General features: G+C 44.3%; 1 protein-coding gene across 1 annotated transcript in view; it reads right to left on the reverse strand.

The window, feature by feature from the left end:
• Positions 1-441: 441 nt before the first annotated feature.
• Positions 442-22557, reverse strand: part of TRIM44 (tripartite motif containing 44) — an 89514-nt gene continuing 67398 nt past the window's right edge. Inside the window, exons 5-6 of the mRNA XM_065404181.1 lie at positions 753-779; positions 442-556 (exon numbers count right to left, since the gene is read on the reverse strand). Of these exons, the coding sequence (XP_065260253.1) occupies positions 469-556; positions 753-779 (115 nt within the window). The 3' untranslated portion in view covers positions 442-468. The remainder of the gene's footprint in view (positions 557-752; positions 780-22557) is intronic.

The raw sequence follows: 22557 nt of genomic DNA on the forward strand, positions 1-22557 counted from the left end.
GGAACAGTAACTCGTTTGCCATATTGGGCTTGAGACTTTTTTCACCCAGCACATACTGGCTAAAGTTCGGATTTTCAATGGGCCAAACTGAAATTCAATGGAATTTGAGTGCCTAGATAATATAGCCCCTTAGATGGAGATTTTCAAAAGATCTTAGAATTGACTTTACCTTCTTCTGGAGAAGGCAACATGGGCCAGTCACACTGCGTAATGTATCACTAGAAGCTGCTCAGATACATGGTGAGGGGTGCAATGTAAAAACCAAAATAAACTAGCTTGTCCTTCTATTCAGAGCAGGTGGGCCTTATCCCCAGTCAGTCAGTTCCCTGCCGTCATTTGGGTGTGGGAGGTCAATGGAAGAGCATGGTCCTTCCTACCTTTACCTGTGTTGTAAATTTAAGAGGTAGCAGTTGATGAGGAAATGAAAAATACCTGTAACGTCTCCACTGCAGCCAAACCCGTCTTGTCTCAGCAGGGCCCGTTAGCCGATGATGGGTCCTTGTCATCATATCGCCTGTTCCCTCGGGAAGGAGAGGCAGGAGGGAAAGGATTAGCTCTGTAATCAAACAAAACAGAGATGGGGAAAGAGCTGAGAGCCCACGTAAGCAATACACCAATGAAGGACTCCCCCCACGTGACAGATGACCTGCAAAGAAGCCTTCCTCTGGACACAGGGCTGCACCTTGTAACAGTTGTACAAGCTATACAACTGCAAGCTTGCATCCATAGGGCTTGATTCTCCTCACACTTACCCCAGTGTAAAATCAGGAGCAACATCACTGAAATCAAAGAAGAAAGGTTGGGGTAACATCGGTGCAATATCAGACTCAAGGCTCGTTGTCTTGCATACTCTTGGGAATACGGGTTAGCCAGGTGGTAGCACTATGTTACCAAATGCCACAGAACCGCCATTTAAAAAATCATGGGAGAAAATGATATACAGCATGGAATGACAAATCAGGGCTCAATTTCTGTTCAATTAAAAACAAAAAGGGAGAGGCGGTGCATCCCTATTTTGCTTGCAACAATGCAGCTGGGTTTCTTGAAATGCTTCACTGTAGTGCAAAGTCACATAGTCCTCATGGCCAGGTAGGTATTTTGATTTATATAGACCTGCACCCTCTTCTATTAGAGAGTGGGTGGAATTTATGAGATACACTTTCAACCATTCTTCTTAAATACACACTTCCCAAACCACCTCTCCCTGTTAAGTAACTGTTTCCCCCCAACTCTCACCCCCTCTTCTCAGGGCAGGGATATTGAAAAGCAACTCTCTCCAAAGCAGTTTCCTTCCATGAGAATCTTTAATAAAAATGCAGTGGATTAGACTCATAGACTTTAAGGTCAGAAGGGACCAATATGGTCATCTAGTCTGACCTCCCGCATGATGCAGGCCACAAAAGCTGACCCACCCACAACAGAATCTTCCAGCCTGCGACCCCTGCCCTATGCTGCGGAGGAAGGCGAAAAACCTCCAGGGCCTCTGCCAATCTACCCTGGAGGAAAATTCCTTCCCGACCCCAAATATGGCGATCAGCAGAACCCCGAGCATACAGGCAAGATTCTACAGCCGGACCCTCATTTTACCCGCGATGGCACGTTAATGCCTAATTGACTAAAATCACGTTATCCCTTCAAACCATTCCCTCCATAAACTTATCAAGCCTAATCTTGAAGCCAGAAAGGTCTTTCGCCCCCACCGTTTCCCTCGGAAGGCTGTTCCAAAATTTCACCCCTCTGACGGTTAGAAACCTTCTTCTAATTTCAAGCCTAAACTTCCCCACGGCCAGTTTATATCCATTCGTTCTCGTGTCGACATTACTACTGAGCTGAAATAATTCCTCTCCCTCCTTGGTATTAATCCCTTTGATATATTTAAAGAGAGCAATCATATCCCCCCTCAGCCTTCTTTTGGTTAGGCTAAACAAACCGAGCTCCTCGAGTCTCCTTTCATAGGAAAGGTTTTCCATTCCTCGGATCATCCTAGTGGCCCTTCTCTGTACCCGTTCCAGTTTGAGTTCATCCTTTTTAAACATAGGAGACCAGAACTGCACACAGTACTCCAAATGAGGTCTCACCAGCGCCTTGTATAACGGAAGCAGCACCTCCCTGTCCCTACTAGAAATACCTCGCCTAACGCATCCCAAAATCGCATTAGCTTTTTTCACAGCCACGTCACATTGCCGACTCATAGTCATCCTGCGATCAACCAGGACTCCGAGGTCCTTCTCCTCCTCCGTCACTTCCAACCTATGCGTCCCTAACTTATAACTAAAATTCTTGTTAGTCATCCCTAAATGCATCACCTTACATTTCTCACTATTAAATCTCATCCTATTATTGTTACTCCAATTTACAAGGTCATCCAAGTCTCCCTGCAGAATATCCCGATCCTTCTCCGAATTGGCAATACCTCCCAACTTTGTGTCATCCGCAAACTTTATCAGCCCACTCCTACATTCGGTTCCGAGGTCAGTAACGAATAGATTGAATAAAATCGGACCCAAAACCGAACCTTGAGGAACCCCACTGGTGACCTCCGTCCAACCCGACAGTTCACCTTTCAGTACTACCCGCTGCAGTCTCCCCTTTAACCAGTTCTTTATCCACCTCTGGAATTTCATATCGATCCCCATCTTTTCTAATTTAACCAATAATTCCTCGTGCGGCACAGTATCAAACGCTTTACTAAAATCGAGGTAAATTAGATCCACCGCATTTCCTTTATCTAGAAGGTCTGTTACTTTCTCAAAGAAGGAGATCAAGTTGGTTTGGCACGATCTGCCTTTCGTAAACCCATGTTGTAATTTGTCCCAATTGCCATTCACCTCAAGGTCCTTAACTACTTTTTCCTTCAAATTTTTTTCCAAGACCTTGCATACTACAGAAGTTAAACTAACAGGCCTGTAGTTACCCGGGTCACTTTTTTTCCCCTTCTTAAAAATAGGAACCACATTAGCTATTTTCCAGTCCATTGGTACCACCCCCGAGTTTACAGATTTATTAAAAATTATCGCCAAGGGGCTTGCAATTTCTCGCGCCAGCTCCTTCAATATTCTAGGATGGAGATCATCCGGTCCGCCCGATTTAGTCCCATTTAGCTGGTCAAGTTTGGCTTCCACCTCTGATACTGTAATTGCAATCGCCCCTCCTTTATTCCCCTCTGTCCCGCTCCCTCTATTCCTAAGCCCTTCATTAGCCTTATTAAACACCGACGTTGTAAATCGTTGATATAGAGGGCTAGGAAATTGAGAGAGATAAATATACAAAAATCTAAACGTGCTGCCGAGACAGCAATCTTTGAAGGAAAATGGTGCTGAGTAAAATTATTTCCCCCAGTAGTTGCAAGTCACTCGGCAAACTTGAGTTAAGTTCACACCTCATTGTGTCTTGACAGCCTCATTGGGAAGGCAATGAAATTCTCTAACAGTACTCCCTACCCCCAAAAGTCAGCTTAAATATTAGAAGGCCCCCAATTAAAGTCAGAGAGCTGGCAGCTGCCCTGCAGTGGATTAATGGGTTCACACGTCTCCTGATGCTCTGGCTCGGCTGTGCACAGTGCGATATTTGAGAATTTCACAACCTCACCACCCCCTTTGCTTTCACAGATGCTCAGCCTGGCTTTCCAGTCACTGCTCACTAATGCCGGTAAAATGAAAGCTCAGTTTGTCTGTCTAGGGTCTCTATGCAGTGATAACGATCTCTCTCACAGGTAAATGTCCTTAGGAATTGTACTTTGAGTGGTGCACCATAAATGACTAGTACTCTTCTAAACTAATATAAAAAAACAACACAGTAATGAAGAGATTAGACGGAGCTGCCTGCTGACACAAACAGGCAGGAAGAGCAGTGTCATCACAGTGGGGGTGAGGGAAATCTTATTTCACTATGAAATCGGTAACACACAACCCAGAAACTAGCATGCACACTCCAACCAAGGATTCTGGCTAAATCTATTAATCTCTGTGAACGTCTGCACTAATCTGTCATCCGCATAAGACATCTGCTCAGGTGGCAATGTGTTGAACTCTGCATCCAGCTGTGAGCAGCTTTCAAGACACATGTACATCTCCCCGCTTAGGAAACTCAGGGCTGGTCTATACTAGAAACTTACATCGGCATAGCTACATCTCTCAGGCATCGTGAAAAATCCACACCCGAGAGACATAGCTACACTGACATAATCCCCAGTGTAGACAGTGTTAGGTTGTCATCGACCTAGCTATCACCTCTTGAGAAGGTGGATTACCTATGCCAAAGAGAGAAGTCCTCTTGTTGGCGTAGGTAGTGCCTACACTGAAGTGCTACAGTGGCACAGCTGTAATTTTTATTTGTAGACATGCCCTCAGGAAAAGGAAAATAGGAACTAGTAGAGGCATGGCAGGCAACAGCAGGGGACATATCTCCAGCTAATCAGGGAGGACAGCACTCTCTTACACCCTTCCCCTTCCATTACATGAGTACTGGCTGCAAGGGGAGGCAATTAGCAATCTTAAAACCTATTCCTAATGAATTCATGCTGATGAATTCATTTGTTTCTTTTGGTCCTTCTTTTCGTGCTACTGAAAGGTGCTAGACAGACAGCCCTGAAGACTGAAGATTTATTTATTCACAAAGCAGGCGGAAGCATAGGCAACAGCAGTGTAAACTTCCCCCACAATGGGCCCGGCCAGCGCGCCTCAACCCTGAGCAGCAGGGAATGTTGTTAGGGAATGAGTGGAGTGAATGTCAGTGTCCATGGTCTATCCAGTTCTTAGTCTCTGCTGATATGTCCAGCAAAGATCAACTAGTGCCATGTGTGGTAGTGGCTTGTGATGTGGTTACTTGTCCGTTGGGACTTGGACTGAGACTGCAAAAAATCATTTCACACAGGTTCAGCAAAATTATCACAATTTGATCAGCCATCAAATGATCACAACTTTCAGTCATTACCAACCCAGATGAGAAACTGAAATCCTTCAGAGCACACCCCAGAGCACTACACACTGAATCAGGGGTTCTGCAAAAAGCATTTCCCCAGGGAGACCAGTTCACCCATTCTGCTTCTGTCCTCTATCCCTGCTGTCAAGTTGTCCTCAGCATATACAAAAGCTCATCTAGTTGGCTCACGTGCCGAACTTTTGAAAGAGCATTCCTCTTTGTGAGGGGACAAAAGAACGGAGTCCTATTGGCTCATCTTAAATTGTTGAAATCTGTGCTAATAATTAGATATTGACTGCAAGTGAACGTGTATCTGTAAAAGAAGAGAAGCCTAGAAGATAATAATACCACCTTTGCAATTCTGTTGGGCCTTTCATCAGAGGATCTCAACAGACATTAACAAAACCTCACAACAGCCCTATGAGAAAGGCAAGTATCACCATGCTCATTTCAGATAGGAGAAATGAAGCAATGTGAGATTAACAGATTTGCCAAAGGTCACAGAACAGGTCAGTGACAGAGTTTGGAATGGAATCCAGCAAGCTAGACTCCCAATCCTTTGTTCTGGCCATTAGTTCACACTAAGCCAAAAACTAACAATTGCTTAAAACCAAGAGACTTTTCAGACCACTCTAAGTGAGCATATGCTATAATGCACTAGCATTTTGTATAAGCAATTGAATGTCATGCAGGATACACAGTGCATATAAAACCTCTACTGTGTAAGTGTGTGTACACAGCTGTACGCAAATTGGTTTCTGTTTACGTGCAACAGGTCATTGCCTCCAACAAAGTGCTTGCTGTACTCTATCATGTTTTTGTGCTGGACATGTGTGTGTATATATATATATATATATATATATATATATATATATATATATATAGGATGGCAATTGCTTTTCCACACACCAGCAGTCTGTACTGCTGGAGAAGCAGGTGTAGATAGTGCAGAATAAATCCCTGCTTAGAGTCGTACTGTATTTTAAGCATGCGCTACATGTGTGAGGCCCCTCCCTGATTCGGAGATGATGTGCTTGTTTAGGTTGCATTTTTTGTTTGTTTTAATTCTGAGCTTTATATTGTTGGTCATATTTTTACATGGTTGGCGTAGTTCTGCTGAGCAGCCTGGGCGGGCATGCAGGTGCTTTACACATAAAAATACTGCATGCATGACCATGCAAATAAGCAGCACCAAGGTAACCCACTAAAGAGGGGTGACAGGCTGTCTTCAGGAAATACTTGAGACTTGTCCTGAGAAGTTATGCTAAGCAGTAGCAGAGTGGCTCTCTAAAGCAGTGGGAATCTCAGGAAGTCAGTTCCATTTTGTGAGGCATGCTGAGAGTGTCCCTAGTGTATTCATCTTCCACACAGTCTATTTTGCAGCCTATCCATCATTTGAAGGAGATGGGGTGGCGGGAGGGTGGGGGAGAACAATCTCCCAGTTTATGCAGACATCAATAGAGTGATGGCCTCTACAGAGGCACAGCTGCAGACAACTGCTGAGACAAATGTAGAGGTGGGGGAAAAAACAGTCTGCAACCGAAGGGTGGGACAGTTTCTGAAAAGAGCTGGATGGGCCGTGGGAGGGGAAAAAGGGGCAAACTCAGCAATTAATGGAACTTTTCTTTCAAGGGTTTGCAGGTTGGAAGGAGGAGGGTCCTGGAGTGCATGATGCCCTCAGTTAAAGGTGGTTGAGGAAAATCCCCTCACTTTCTTGGTGTCCTGTGAAGTCTGAACTGATGGCCCAACTCCCAAAGGGAGGTGATAGAAGACAGCTCATAACCAGTGATCTCATAAGGCTGGCCCCATTAAAGTGTCATATTCAAGCATGTGCCCAATAAATCTACCTGACCTGTTCTATCTGCCTCTGATTAGACCTGGCTGACATTTAGTTAATCTCTTCAATTCCATCAGATCTGTCCCGCTCCTGGGATGGGTGTACTTGCAGCTGGAGAGAAGAGGAGTAACCTCTTCTCCCTAGCTGGCAGGACGCTCAGTCCCCAGAGGAAGGGAATGTGCCTCATACCACACCACAGTGATCGCTTCTAGCCAATTTGGAGACAAGCTTCAAACATAGATAATAGAAATGGGGGAGATCTACTTGCTGAAACTAATTCAACCCGTTGCCTGTGTAGGATTGCTCCATATTTTTTTTTCTAGTTTTAGGAAGGAGCCAGATCTTCATCCCTATTCTAGGATGACGTTTGGCATGATATGAAGCCGGGAGGGGAAGTCAGTAGCTAGAAGGAGGTAGAAGGAACCTTTGGAGAGCAGAGGACCTTTTCTTAGGGAGGGGGAAAACCAACCAATAGGCTGGCCAATCCTATAGAAAAACCAAGTTATCCCACTGAGGTTCAGTAGTTCCATGTTTCAGGTTGTGTTTTAGATAATCAGGAACACTTGCAGTGCAATCCTGCTGGAGGCAGCAAAAACACAGATGTTTCAAAAGTAGACAGAGAATGTTTTATGCAATACATCCAAACTCCAGGGCTCTCACAAACATTTTACACATTATACACAACCGGGAGAGCGCTTGGAATGATAGCACATGTGCCAGTCATGAGTAGATCACCGGGAAGAGCATCTTAGGGGACGAGCCAAGAAAGACAAGGTTCCTCAGCTTGCAGAATTGTCTCCCCGTTTGCCAGAGAGTTTCACACATGTTTGGCAAAATTAAAATTCTGGGATGCGGGAAGATGACATCATCAGGCATGATTTAGCAAGGATGCCACTTAATCTCTTCTGTACTCTTTGTTAATATAACGGTCACTAAATGTGAGTGAAAAAAAAATTCCACATCACCAGTTTTTTCTCACTGGGAAGGCAAGTATTGTATTAAGCCTCAGGCATTATGTATTTTCTTTATGCAAATATATATAATATCCACACACATTTCCTAGAAGCAAATGGTCACCTAGAATGAAAGTGAAAAGCAGAAATGGGAATTTTCAGTGCTTCCCCCACCTATTTGTATTTATTACTGTACACTTCTGGGCCCCAAACAAACATCAGGGCTCCACTGTGCTAGGCACTGCACAAACACATAAGGAGAGAATGCCACTGCCCTGAAGAGCTTACAATCTAAATAAACAAAGAGAAGAAGTGGGGGTGGGGAAGGGGAAATGGAGGCAAAGTGAACTGCCTGAGGTCAGTGGCAGATCTGGGAACAGAACCCAGGTCGTTTGATTCCCAGTCCACTGCTCCAGCCACTGGAACACACTGCCTCTCCTAATTCTTTGCCTTTTTATTTCTAGATATTTTGCAGTACAAATGTTCATAAGTGATCTCGCCTGCAGGAGAGTTTTCCCCGTTGGAGGAAAATAAAAGAAAAAAAAGACTCCCTGAGTGGCTGGCAGTATGGTGCCAGGCTTTGTTAAAATTCATTTGCCCCTAACAGGCAAAGGCTTACACAGCCCAGACAGGAGATAGGATAAGTCTCCAATCAAACTCACTGTCATCTGACCAAACCAGCATTTTATTTCATTTCATTTTTTCCCTTTCAATACGGAAAGATGCCAGCTCAATATAAAAGCACACATATACACAGCATATACACAGCGAGAGACTAAGATAAAATAGAAAAATTACACTCAAATCTCTTGGAGTATTAGTTATAACATCACTATTTATTATTAAGGTGCTGGGGGAGTAGGACACACATGTAACTATTCTTCTCACCAGACTGTCTGCTCAAATAAGACCTTGAAGTGTCAGATGAGAAAAGTCTGTTCTTGGCTTATAAATATATCTCATCTCTTTTCTCCCTGCTCTTCCCCTCCCTTTAAAGCATAGGACCAAACACAAACTCCTTTCACAGTTTTGATTCATTCCTGAGAATGCAGATTAGAAGAAGCAGGAAGCAAGGGAGACCTTGGAATACTTTTCACTGCCTGAGGTTTTCCCTTGGAGATCAAGAGAGCAGACATGCAAGATCCTCTGAGACAGATGGATGGCTGAGATCTATTTTCCTAAAAGCTGCACAACCACAACCCTGGCATGACGATCATCTCCGTGCAGGTGCCATTTCGCCATCCCCCACAGTAAGACACATCCTCCACAACAACAGCACAGTGCATTGTTGGGCTGAGATCTCTCAGTGAATTCAGGGATCATGGAAAGAGCTGAGATCGACCACCTTCGGGAAGGAAGTCCTCGATTCGTTCACTGAACAGGTACAGCAGCAGTGCAAGCTCCCCCACAGCAGTGCCTGTGCTCTCCCATTAGCATGTCCTCAGTCCTATTTTAGAGGGAACCCCTCTACGGCCCACAGGAGAATTCAGTCTGCATTCTATCTTTTACCTCTCTGCTAAGACTGACAGTGTGGGGGCTAGTTGTGATGCAGATGAGCTTCCTACTAAGAACGAAAGAAAAACCACAGACTCATTTCACATAGGTCACCAGAAAGATGGTCAACACCGATCCTACATCTCCCTTTGATGAAGGGGGATACAGGCTGCAAGGTAAACTCCTGATTTTGACTTGCCATTGCTTTTTGTAACCCAACCCTCTTATTCCCCACCATGGCGCTCCCTTTAGTTGATAAAGGGAGCTTGAATCCTGGAGAGATCTCCTCTTCCCCTTGCTTGGTCTATACTAGTCTAATTTTTTTTAAAATATCCCACTGCTGTACTGGCGGGAGCTCTAGTGTAGACAAGGCCCTGAGAGTTGCCAACATTGTCTAGACCTGCTTGGAGCAAGACTGGACATTTAAAAGTAGCAGCAGCTGGTCTACACTACTACTCTTACTGTTGACACCATCTACGTACCGGCACTGGAGGAAAATTTTAGGTCTAAAAGGCCAGTATAGACAGCATCTCTGCATGATAACACTATATTTGAGATCAGATGGGACCCTTGAGCTAACAGTTCAAAAATCTGTACATCTAGGGAACAGGTATTCTCAGTAGGATCTAAACACTGGATTGTGCTTCTGCTCCTGGTCCAAAGCAGCCAAGATCTACTGACAATCTCCTCTCTCAGGCTACTGGGGAAAATAAACTGTTTTTGTTTGTTTTATAATTAAGGAGATTTTATAAATTAATGAAGCAACAAATGGTTTCACTGTTCCAAGAGCATGTTACCTATCTACAGACATCGCTATGTTTTTAAAGGAAGCAAGTTATTGTTAAAGATATTTCACAGCACCAAAACAGCTACATAAAAAGTAAATTATACATGAACTCTAATGGCTTTACGTGGGAGATTTCAGCCTCATGCATGTCTTGGAATTCTCTGATGGAATTTACAGGCCTCCTTCCAATGGATTCTGTGCTCAGAATGTACCCAAATGGCGTTTTAACATAACAAGGGACAGAAATGAGAGCTCTACTAGTGCAGTAAATGACAAGAGACAATCGGTTACTAATGGATGGACCAGATCATTCTGCTTAGAGAAGAGGAAAAAGATTACTAGGCTTTGAAAAATCAAGCTACTTAAAAGGAAAAACTAAAACCACCCATATAGGAAACTATTTTTAGCCCTTCTGCTGTTTCTAATGCAACTTGGTGATAAAAGTGCACTGAATTTACACCTTTCAAATGGAAAAAATGCTGTGAATTTTGTTTTTGTAAGAGGCAGTTAAGCAGTTAAGGTGTTTATTTTTTAATGATCTAATAACCTAGTTCTAATTTTTGCAGCTTCATTAGTACATTTCTGGCATTGCTGGGTTACCTTGTACTTTAATAGTTCTTAATAACCAAGACCTAAATCTTTACGCTTGTGTTACCTAAAACTATTGTCCTACTCTTTCCAATGCCAAAGGCCACAGACTGGTGGCTACAAAAGCTATTTGGACAATCATGCTTTCTTTCCTCGTTCTCCTCAGACACAATGATCCAGGCCTCAGAAATTAATTTTGCCTTCACTGGTGTGATATTTCTTGTGTTGACATGTCAGTCATCTACCTATTAAGAACACTGAAAGAAAATAATGCAGTAGACTGGTTGTTAAGCAATCTTAGGCATGATAGCTCTGAGAACTCGGTCAAGGGACATGGTAAGAATGCTGTTCTATTCTGTAGCATAGACAGGATTCAGCTTTTAAACCTTCTATTTGAACTCTGCAAACGCCATGGTCATGTCAGTATGGGGACAGTTAACATCCTGATAGCAATACAGAGCATTGCTGTTGTAATGGGGTCTCCTCACACTACTAAAGTTGTAATGCAGACATTATGTTAGACTGAGCAACAAAATGGTCTGGGATGAAATTCCAGTTTTACTGAAGTCAACGGGAGTTTTACCATTTACTTCAACAGAGCCAAGATTTCACCCCAACTGTTATGCCAAAGGAAAATATTTCTGGGGTTGAGGGAGGGACAGCACAGAATAAAGCTGTGGCTGAACAAGTCTGTTAAACACTGTCCAGTTATTGCCATTCACTGCTCTGGGCTTGCAGAGAGAGGGGGAAAAAAGCTTTTTTAAATTTCATCTGTTGTTTTCCTCACCGTATTCCCAGGTTTTCCTTTGTTTTTATCATTGAAAGAAACCGTATAGAGCAGGCTTTTCTGGTTAGAGGGGTACTGGAATCCTTTCCCTGCCAATAGACATCAGGTACAATTTTCAAAAGCATCCAAATACCAATTTAACAAATGGCTCCTTCCCCCTCTCCTACTTATATATTTCAACATACTCCCTTAGAGATCTGGGAATCACCACATCACAGTGTAGATTACAACTCTTAAGGAAAATAATGTGCTGTCCACACCAAGTACACTCTTTCAATACTTACAACTCTCTTACAAGAAATGTTGGTATTTCACAACCAGGGAAAGCATGCATTCATCACGTGGGACTATATTCTTGTCAGGCTACAACACATTTTTAGCTACCAATGTGTAAAGAAAAGCATCTGCAAAGTTTAATTGTAAAATGTGCATTTCCCCCGCCTCCCAAGCGCCAAACTCAACACTGTCAAATAGATTTTTAAGGAAGCTTTCCCCAAACCAAACTGACTTCTAAACTGAGCTGAAGCATGACAAGCTTTACCTGAAACTGAAGATGGGGAGGAGTGTCCAAGAGACTGAAAATAGGGCTCAAGAATGGAAAGGCCGCCACCACCTAAGCTTTCTTGTTGTTATCAAGGAGAACCAAACATTGAAGCTAGATTAATGAGCACTTTTTATGTTCACAATGCCACTAGCTGCACCCTCTCTCCACATGTATCTCCAGCGCCGATGCCTGCCTCTCAGGACAGTGTATCATTTCACTATACTGTAGATGTCAAACTAGTTTGAATTCAGCCTTGCTCCCTGACAAAATTGACTTGCAAGAGGCAGTTGCCAGGTAGTCATTTCATTGCCTCATGAAAGATGGCCCTATTCTGTGCCATTCATGTCCAATTTCTCACAAAAAGTACAATGTGCTGCTCTAAATTCTGTGTTCAACATTTTGAAATGCTGTATCCGGGAGAACAAAGCCTGGAGGAAGCAAGAATGCTGATATCTCTATACATGTCCAGCAATTTAAGGGAAGGATACAGGACTCAACCAATTAGCCAGATACTGGAATTTCTGTGGTTTTTGGGAACCTGGTGATTCCCAGAATATAAATGTGACAACTGTGTTTCTGAACCATGCTTCAGCACACAGGTTTCCACAGTGGTAGAGGTTAGAATGTAGGACCTTAGGCCCACAGTGTTATCCAGAGCCAGGTTCAAACACCATTCTTCCCAGAAAGGGGCTAAAGTACAAGGAATACTTTATAATGGATAATCAAGTCAACAAATTCCTCATTTTCTGCTCTTAAAAATCAAAGGGGTTTTTCTTGAATTTGTTGTTTAATCCTGTTTGCCAAATAATTTGCGAAAATATTATCCTGCTCCTCAGGAAAGTTCCCATGCCATATAATAAGAAGGGAGGAGTAGACAGGGTGACTCCCGTCTCCCAATTAACATGTGGGATTGTGAGCCTTTGGCTCACCCTCAGTTATCTCCTTCCCCCATAAAAATCTAAACTCTGGGTAGCTGTGAAACCTCATGATGTGAGCCACATCAGAAAGACAATATACCATAGAAAGAGGGGTGAGGGAATGAAGACAAGATTAGCAATTATTAAACAAAGCTAGGTGAACTCCTCAAGGATTGCCATCCATCCTAAACTAGAGAAGCACCTGGCTCTCCCTGCACAAATGCCAAATCTCCTCAGGACCTCCATCAGTTCCACTTATTCATCTACCACTTGTCAGGTGTTCATTTGTTTACATGGCTTATCAAAAGATACTTCCAATATGAAGGTTGTAAGAAATCCAATACTGTTACCATCTTGGGTTAGAATATACTTGCACATTCATTTCACTGGGGAAATAGGGCAAATGCCCTGCTTACTCTAAACCTCACCCCATCTCAGGATCCCAGCGTGCAGTATAAAATGTGGACCACATTGCTCTCTCAGATACACCAGTAAAATGAACTCCTGACCTACACTGGTATAACGAAGTACAATTATATATATATGACTGTGTCGTCCACCCCTGATCTGCAGTTACCTCTGGAAAGAAATATAGCAGCTATTGACTAGAGACTAAGGTAGATTCCCCCTCTTATCTTTAGGCCTTCTAACCTGTGGTTCCCAACCTTTTCACACCACTACCTTTCAGGAGGTTGATTTGTCTTGCAGACCCCAACTTTTACCTCACTTAAAAACTTCTTGCTTACAAAATCAGACATAATACAAAAGTGGCACAGCACATTATTACTGAAAAATCACAGAAGTAAAGCTGAACACGTGACAGTCCGACCTGCACTAATCACTCAGTTTTCTCCACCTTGCCAAGTACGCACTCAGTGGTTATTTTCCCAGTATAGCACATGCTCACATAAACCCAAGGAGTGCCTCAAAGGCATGTAGCATATTTTGGCCATTTCTTGCTCATTAAATCATTAAGTCTGTGTGAGACTTCATGTATGCCCATGACATAGGGGCTAGGATAAGTTAAAGAACAACCTCCAGCCCTCTTCCTACCTCCCAGTAAGTAACAGAGAAATTCACACCGGCACTGCGGTCATCTTCTGCTACCTAAGCCAATGCACAGGGCCCACGAGGCCCCCATTTCAAGGAATACCTGCAGCATATGCAGACCTTTGCTGGAGCCAGCTCCCCCTACAGAAAGCCCTGGTCCAGGGGGGGTTCTCAGGCAGGCCTGTGCTTTGGCAATTCTGCACCCTGCAATGGACCATAGGGGTCATTGCTACAGAGCCGCAAATTAGGACAGCTCTCACAGCTGCACTAGTCTGCACTGTACCAGCCCCTTCACCCTTGAATAGAAGAGGTGCTACCTGCTTCTTCTCTGCTGTTACACAGGGATGAATGAATCTGGCTATTATCTTGCACTTCTGCAAAAGCAAAGGGTTTTTTTGCAGGTCACAATGAGAAGCAAGCCACAAGGTCACTTCTGGCAACAAGCAGGGGTGACAAATTGAATTCACACTAGGGAATCTCTTTCCAGTGTCAAGCAGCCATTAAAACACACTTAAGAAAATCATGAAGGTAGGCTGGGGGGAAGGATCTAGACACAAATGAAAGACAGTCCTCCACTCTCCCTTTTATTAAAAGGGAGCTTCCTTCCTCCACTCTTCACTAATGAGGGCAACGCTACTCTCAAGAGAAGAAAAAAAGACAGGTCATTGAGCCACCTGGAGGGATTTCAGAACTTGAGTACTTTACATCTAGGACCATAAACAAAAATGGATTTTCCATTTCTAGATCATACATTCAAATTACATGCACAGCTACCATTGCATGCAAAAACAGAATGATGAATCTGATTTAATAGCCAACTATTTACTTCACATTTTTAATAAATGGGGGAGGGATAGCTCAGTGGTTTGAGCACTGGCCTGCTAAACCCAGGGTTGTGAGTTCAATCCTTCAGGGGGCCACTTAGGGATCTGGGGCACAATCAGTACTTGGTCCTCCTAGTGAAGGCAGGACTCCATGACCTTTCAAGGTCCCTTCCAGTTATAGGAGATAGGATATCTCCATTAATTAAAAAAATTATTTAATTTAAGTAATGATTGGTCAAGACTGAATTGTGGGTGCAAACATTAGGAGTTAGGTGACTAAATACCAGTGTACGCCTGCAAATCATAGAGGAAAAACAACTTTCTACCATCACAGTGAACTGAAAATGCAATAAAATAGGGCCACAATTAGTTGTGGGCACATAACTGACCTAGAGTAGGTTAACTCAGGCCCACTTTCTGTAACTCACGTGTCAATACATGGAATTTCTAGTGCAGTTGTCAGCATGGAGTACGATAGCAGAAAGCCATTTAGCACTGCTAGTAGGATTCAGCTATACCACTCAAGAGAAATACCCACTCCAACAGAGACAGAGAGAGAGAGAGCACCAGTCAAGTCTGTCGCTTAGCCTGAAAGGTCTCTCACCTGGGTTGCTTAGAAACATGAGCCTGCTGTTATACTGGCTAAACCCTAATGTTTACTCAAGCAAAAAATTCCAATTGACTTCAATGGGATCCCCCCCCCCCCCCCCAACTACATACTAAGTAAGGACTTCAGGATTTGCTCTTCAGTTATTCTGCACTTAGATCTTAGCTCTAATTCCCCAAAGGCTTTTGTAATTAATATTGTTCTGCTATCTAAGGCCACGTCTACACTAGAGAGTTTACAGTGGCACCGCTGTACCAGAGCCGTAACTAGGTATTTTTGCGCACAAGGCAAGAATTTAAAATTGCGCCCTCCCCCAGGGCTGGCTCTTCGGCGGCGGGTCCCTCAGTCCCTGTCGGAGGGAAGGGCCTGCCGCCAAATAATGAATGAAGGGGCAGTGGTAGAGCCTGTAATTTTGGGGAGTCAACTCATGATTTTTGACTTCTTGGGCTGGTAATGTTGCTTCCAACATGGTCTTTGGTTCCAGTCCAGTTCCAATCCAGAGAGGGACTCACAGGTTAAGAGAGGAGGGAGGTGCTGGATATCAGCAGTGGCCACTAGGGATCAGCATTTGTCCTGAGAATGCTGGGAGTTCAGGTTTGCAGGGCAGGATCAGAGGTGGCAGGTTTGTAGAAATTTTGGTGGTGCCCAGAACCCGCCCCCGCCCAAACTCTGCCCCCTCCACCTGCCCAAGGCTCTGGGAGGGAGTTTAGGTGAAGGAGGCGGTCTGGGGTGCAGGCCCTAGGCTGGGGCAAGGGATTGGGGTGCAGGCTCTGGGAGGGAGTTTGGGAATGGGAGAGGTGCAGAGGGATGGGGTGCAGGGGTGAGGGCTGTGGCTGCAGATGGTTTGGCGTGTGGGAGGGGCTCAGGGCGAGAGTAGGGCTGAGGGCTCTGTCTGGGGCTGGGAATGGGAAGTTTGGGGTGTGGGAGGGGCTCAGGGCAAGAGTAGGCTCACCCCCACCACTGTCACTGCATGTGCTCCTAGGGCCTCTCTCAGGTCCAGGAATCTCCTTCACCCAGGGCCGGCTCCAGGCACCAGCCTGGCAAGCAGGTGCTTGGGGCGGCCGCTCCGGAGAGGGGCGGCACGTCTAGCTATTCGGCGGCAATTCGGCGGACGGTCCCTCACTCCCGCCGGGAGCGAAGGACCTCCCGCCGAATTGCCGCCGCAGATCGCGACTTTTTTTTTTTGGCTGCTTGGGGCGGCCAAAACCCTGGAGCCGGCCCTGCCCTCGCCTCCCCCGTGGTGGGTGCCGGGGGGCGCTGCGTGCGCCTCCTCCCCTGCTGTTGCCCCTGACTGTAGCTTCACTGGGGGTGAGGGATGGGGCTGCCTCCTTGCCCAGCATGGGGCAGGAGCGGTGACTGTGGTCAGGGGGGTCCCACTGGAAAATGAAAGGGTCTGAGGGGGAAGGGCAGGCTCTGAGTCAGTCTGTCCTGGCAGTCGAGATGGGGGGCACTAGGACCCTGCGGCAGGGAGGCAGCATCGAGCTGCTCTGCTCCGGGGCGGGGGAAGGGGGCGGGGCAAGTCAGGGCGGGGGGACGGCAGTGGGAGGTGCAGGGGGGCGGAGATCATCTGGGTTATAAATATCTCTGTGCCTGCCAGCAGCTTGTTTTTTTTTTCTTCTCTCCACCGCTTTCTGTCCCCCCCCCCCAGCTTTGTGTGCCCGAGGCAAGTGCCTCACTCGCCTCGCCCTTGTACGGCACTGCGCTGTACCGATGCAGCTGTGCTGCTGTAAGATCTCAGATGTAGCCGCTCTATGCTGATAGGAGAGAGCTCTCTCGTCGACATAATTAAGCCACCCCCAATGATAGGCAGGAGCTATGTTGGCGGCTACACCAGTGCTTCTGTCGCTGTAACTTATATTGCTCAAGGGAGTGTTTCTTTCACGCCTGGAGCAACGCAAGTTATACTGACAAAAGCGCTAGTGTAGACATAGCCTAAGACTGAAATTTTTAAAACCGCCTAGGGGAAATCGAACATTCATTTCCCACTATTTTTAATAGGAATTGGGTATCCAAATCCCTTAGACCTAAACATCTTTCCCCACATCCTCTTAACCACAAAACAGCTAGCCTTTCTTAATATTCCTAGCTACTGAACTAGGCTCTGGATCGCTGGTACTTTTCATTGGAGGAGTGGGGATCCGCCACAGATCACTTCCTTCCCACCTCTGTTCCAAAGCAGAGACACTGTAAAGTTTCAAAACCTTACCTCTGCACAAGTGGGAACAAACTTTTGCTCTTGAAACCTGACAACAGCCCCAGACCTAGTCTTATGCAACAAGCACACTGACCGGCCAGAGAAGATGTCCATTAAGCCAGGGTGTCAGTTAATTGAATATTTTAAATTAAAAAGGCAAGGGAGATTAGGATGATGGAGGTGGAAAATACAGCTTTAAATTAAAGAGAGACTAATAGATATAAAAATGAAACAATATGAGGACTTTATGATTATGCAAAGCTCAGATCACATCTCTAGCCACATCTCTGCATGTTTTGGAGAGAGGGAACACTTCTTTAAAAGTCATGCGACATCTTTATTAGGCTATTCACATCTTTATCATTTGTGTCTAGTCTCTGAGGTTGTCTCTTTCGAGTGATTTCACAGAGCTGCCAGATTTCACTCCAACTTGCTGACGCATCAATCAGACCTAGGCCTGTCTCTGGGAATGCTAGAGAACTGGGGGCGTACTGCTTCAATCAGATCTCTTTATGCTGGCTCAGCTGATTTGAACAACGCCAGAGTGGCAAGGGAAGCAGAGAAAATTACACAGTAGGTAGAACAGCACTGTGCTCTGAATGAGGAGTTTTGGTTCTTGCTTTCTGCACTCCCATAAAAGGCATTACTGATTATGGTTGGCCACACCACATACCATAAACTGCTTCAATAGATCATTGGACAGCCCCTGGATCTAACAGCTCTGACTGTATGAAGATTTGGACAACAGGGTGGCATGTAAGCAGTCCCTGACAGAATTAGTATCATTACTGTATATTTACTAACACTGCCTATCTCAGGCATTTCTAATCCCTGTAGTGTAGGAGTTCTCTCCAGCATTCCCACAGTGCAGATGACATCTTACTAGAGAAATTAAGTCAGGAACACATCCTCTGCATTTTATGATCTCCTGGGCTGCTTCTCATTGAGAACTATCATTGCTGAAGATTCTATAGCGATTTCTTACATTAAAACACTCTAAATATATTTAAATATTTCCCTAATGTATGTTTAACTTCTTTTAATGCAGTTTAGCACCTGGAAACAAGGAGGGACCAGCACCAGGTAACCAGCCAGCTTTCCGCAGGCCTGCAAAGCACAGGTGAAGAACATCTTCCATAGTGTCTAGGCATCACTGGTAATGCCAATAATAACCACTGCAGCCCATGTTCCCTTTTACTGTTAGGGCTGAGTGAAATACCGAGATTTCCATTCACAAGAACCTTCTTTCCCATTCCAATTTAATTTGGGTTTGCATCCTCCTTCCTGAGTGTTGCTTTGAGTTGAATCTTCAGTTCCAAAAATTCAGGGCAAAACTCCTCTAAAAATGTTATACATTGTCTGGTTTGGGGCTGAAATCAACTTAAAAAAAAAAAAAAAAAAAAAAGTTTCACACTGCCACTATAAATTGGCACAGATTCCCCTGAAACTCAGCCTACACTGGTTCGACGGGCTGCCAATCACCTGTGAACCCATCACTGAACCTGGTCTGAATTTCAGAATGGGCAGGAAATCAAAAGCCTCATGCTACAACTTCAATGGAGTTGGAGGCGTGTGACACTTTGCAGGATTAGGCCCCTGATTTCAAATCAGTGGGGTATGAGGACATAGCACCTTGCAGGATCATGTCCCAGAATCCTACCACTTTACAGAACAGATACACCTCTACCCCAATATAACGCTGTCCTCGGGAGCCAAAAAATCTTACCACATCATAGGTGAAACCGTGTTATATCAAACTTGCTTTAATCTGCTGGAGTGCGCCCCCCGGAGCACTGCCTTACCGCGTTATATCCGAATTTGTGTTACATCGGGTCGTGTTATATCGGGGTAGAGGTGTATTGGTTGGGGGTTTTGAGTTTCATGTGGAAAAAAGACTAACCCTTTCCCCTCATTTCTAATAAACTAAAGATAAATGTGCCTGGAGATCATGGTCCTCAGGCTTAGCTACCGCTGGAGCTGTGTGGAAGTCAGCAGAGATTAATTTGGTCAAAAGCATTAAAGCAACACACACCTACTAGCTACTGAATGTTCCACTCATTGCTACTGCCATGAAACAGCAGGCGTTAGTTTTTAAAAGTCTTCAGCTGAAAAACAACCAAGAGCAATGGCTCTAAGAGGAGCCCTTTCACTTCATTTAAGATTTAACCAATGCTCTGCCTACTGTTCACAATTCAGAGTTTTCTCTCTCATATGTTCACACAAGTCAGATTTTCTCTTGTGTATAAGAGGGTCCAAAGATTACACTACATTAAAGTGAGTAGAACTCACGGGACATGGGCCTTTATTAGATGAAATGCTCTGGATTATGCATTGCAAGACATGAGAGTGTTCCAAGGATAGCTGAGAGGCCCCAATTCAGTATTTTCTACTCTTGGGTTTGGGGCCCAATCCTCTGCTCTCCAGCTTTCCTGGTCCCCTATCTCCCAAGCACCTCTGAAAATTGAACCAACTGCTTCTAGATTTAAATGTTCTGTTCTATCTGCTGATTTACTGCTTAGGACACTAGTTAGAGCCAAACAGTGGGATCAGCTGAAGTACATTTTGTTTGTGTTTGTATCCCATATATATATATAGATATAGATATAGATATAGATATATATATAGATATAGATATATATAGATATAGATATATCTAACCTACTTATGACGTTGGGGACAATACCTTCTTAATGGATGCAACCCCAAGAAATACATCGCTCCAGAATGTAATACGAGCATATCATGCCTGGAAGTAATGCCCAATTGGTGGGGATGTGGGGAAGTTGCATCTAGGATTCCTGTTTTCAGGTCTGCATATGGAGCTTACAATGAGAGAACAGAGGAGAGAGAAAAGGGCTAGATGGAATGAGCACAGGGCTGAGAGCCAGGAGCTTCCAAATTCTAATCCCAGCTATGACTGACTCAGTCTGTCACTCCGTCTCTCTGTGCTTTGGTTTCTTTCCTTTAAAATGGGAATAATACCAAACTCACAGTTGGAGGTATAGGTACTCCAGATGTCCAATCATGTGCAGAACATTTCCTGGCTGGTTTCTAGTGCTGTCCACTCCTACTGAAGTCACTGTTCGTGGAGTGCACTCAGCGCTTCCCAGCTGATGCCTAACACTCAGAAGATTGGGCTTAAAAGGGTCAAGAAATACGTAGAGCTACTACACATGCAGCCAGCCCTACAAGTTTTTGTTTTTTAATGGGACTCATCCAGTGCAGCTCAGTTCCCACATTAAGAATGTTACAAAGAGCCCAAATGCCTCAGTTCAGCATTCTTCACCCTTTGTTCTTGGGCCTACATGAGCTCTTAGCTTCTCTGGTCCCCCGCTCTGCCCTCCTCTGTTTCCCTTCCCCCACACACTACATTTCATACCAGCATTTAGATGTCTGTACTTTTTGAACTCCAAACATCTGCCACCAAATTATCTCTCTCTCTCGGTTCATTGAGCAGAGATTCTGCATCACTGAACTAGAGAGTTTATCCACTGACAACAGACTCGTCATCTCGGTGCCAGCCTCTCAGCTAAAGCCTGCACATGTGAGGGGAAAGACACACAGCATTCAGCAAACGAGCCAGGAATGCTTCTTATGATAAATTAAGAGGATTTCCCTCTTCACCTGCCCTGAAAAACTTAAGACAGATATTTGATATAGGAAGTGGCCCATTAAACTGAGCCAACTTCTAAATCACAGTGGAACACCTATACCGCGAACACTGATGTGCAAGTTGCATATGCAACAAATTGGATAGGGTATATGCTGTCACAAGGAAAAAAATCAATCAATCTAGAATGTCTGGTCACCCATTTTGAACCAGGTGGAAGCTTTCTGATTAAGCAGAGTGATATACAAACCTGACTTAACCCTTGCTCTCTTGGTGGAGTAATGGGCACGCAGATAATGCTTTTAAGTGTCCATTTACCAACATAAATTACAGCTAAACAATCCAAAGTGCCGGTGACATCCGCATGAATGCAAAATAAATTAATTATGATCAGCGCTATTACAATGAACAGCAAATGCATTCATAATGGCAGGACATTTAAAAAGCAATGTGTTGCTGGATTTCATGTCAATAAAAGTGATAATGAGGAAACGGGTGTAACACATAAATTAAAGGGATACTCGGGCATAATGGCAAACTGCCACTTCAAAGGCTCTAGGGAGATACAAGTGCACATGCTCTTAACACTCTCCTACTCTTCCCTAATATAGGTCTTTTTCCATCTCTAAATCTGAGCTGATTTGGTCTTCTAGAGAGCCTCTTCTCTGGCCACTGCAGGATATTTACTACAGCACATAGTATATTTACTATAGTACATTTACTAGTGCTTTAGTCCAGTGGTTCTCAAGCAGCAGTATGCGTACCCCTGGGGATACTCAGAGCTCTTCCAGGAGATACATGAACTCATCTAGATATTTGCCTAGTTTTACAACAGACTACATAAAAAGTACTAGCGAAGTCAGTACAAACTAAAATTTCATTCAGTCAGGGACTTGTTTATACTGCTCTACATACTATATACTGAAATGTAAGTATATTTATATTCCAATTGATTTATTTTATAATTATATGATTAAAAATAAGTAAGCAAGCATTTTTTTCAGTAATCGTGTGCTGTGACTTTTGCACGCAAGTAGTTTTTAAGTGAGGTGAAACTTGGGGGTACACAAGACAAATCAGACTCCTGAAAGGGGTACAATAGGCTGAAAAGGTTGAGTGCCACTGCTTTAGCCAACTTAGTTTTAGGTTCCTGAAGAGGAAGACCTTCCACCACTTCCCTTAGGAAACTACACCACAGTCTGTTAAAACTGATAGGTAGGGGAAAAAAAATCCTGATATTCAGCCTAAATTTACCTTCTTTATTTGTTCAACAGCCAGGAGAAAAATTGGGTCTTGTATGAACCATTTACATCTCAATTCCAGTGTTGCACTAGATTTGTAAACAAAGAGTCAAGACATTTATCGGGGGCAGGGGAGGGACACCAGAGGGAGGCCTTGGCTGAAATGTAGCTCAGCTAGCATGCAAACCTAACCCTAACCCTGAA

The sequence above is a fragment of the Emys orbicularis genome, chromosome 4 (assembly GCF_028017835.1).
Source record: "Emys orbicularis isolate rEmyOrb1 chromosome 4, rEmyOrb1.hap1, whole genome shotgun sequence".
Lineage (NCBI taxonomy): Eukaryota > Metazoa > Chordata > Testudines > Emydidae > Emys > Emys orbicularis.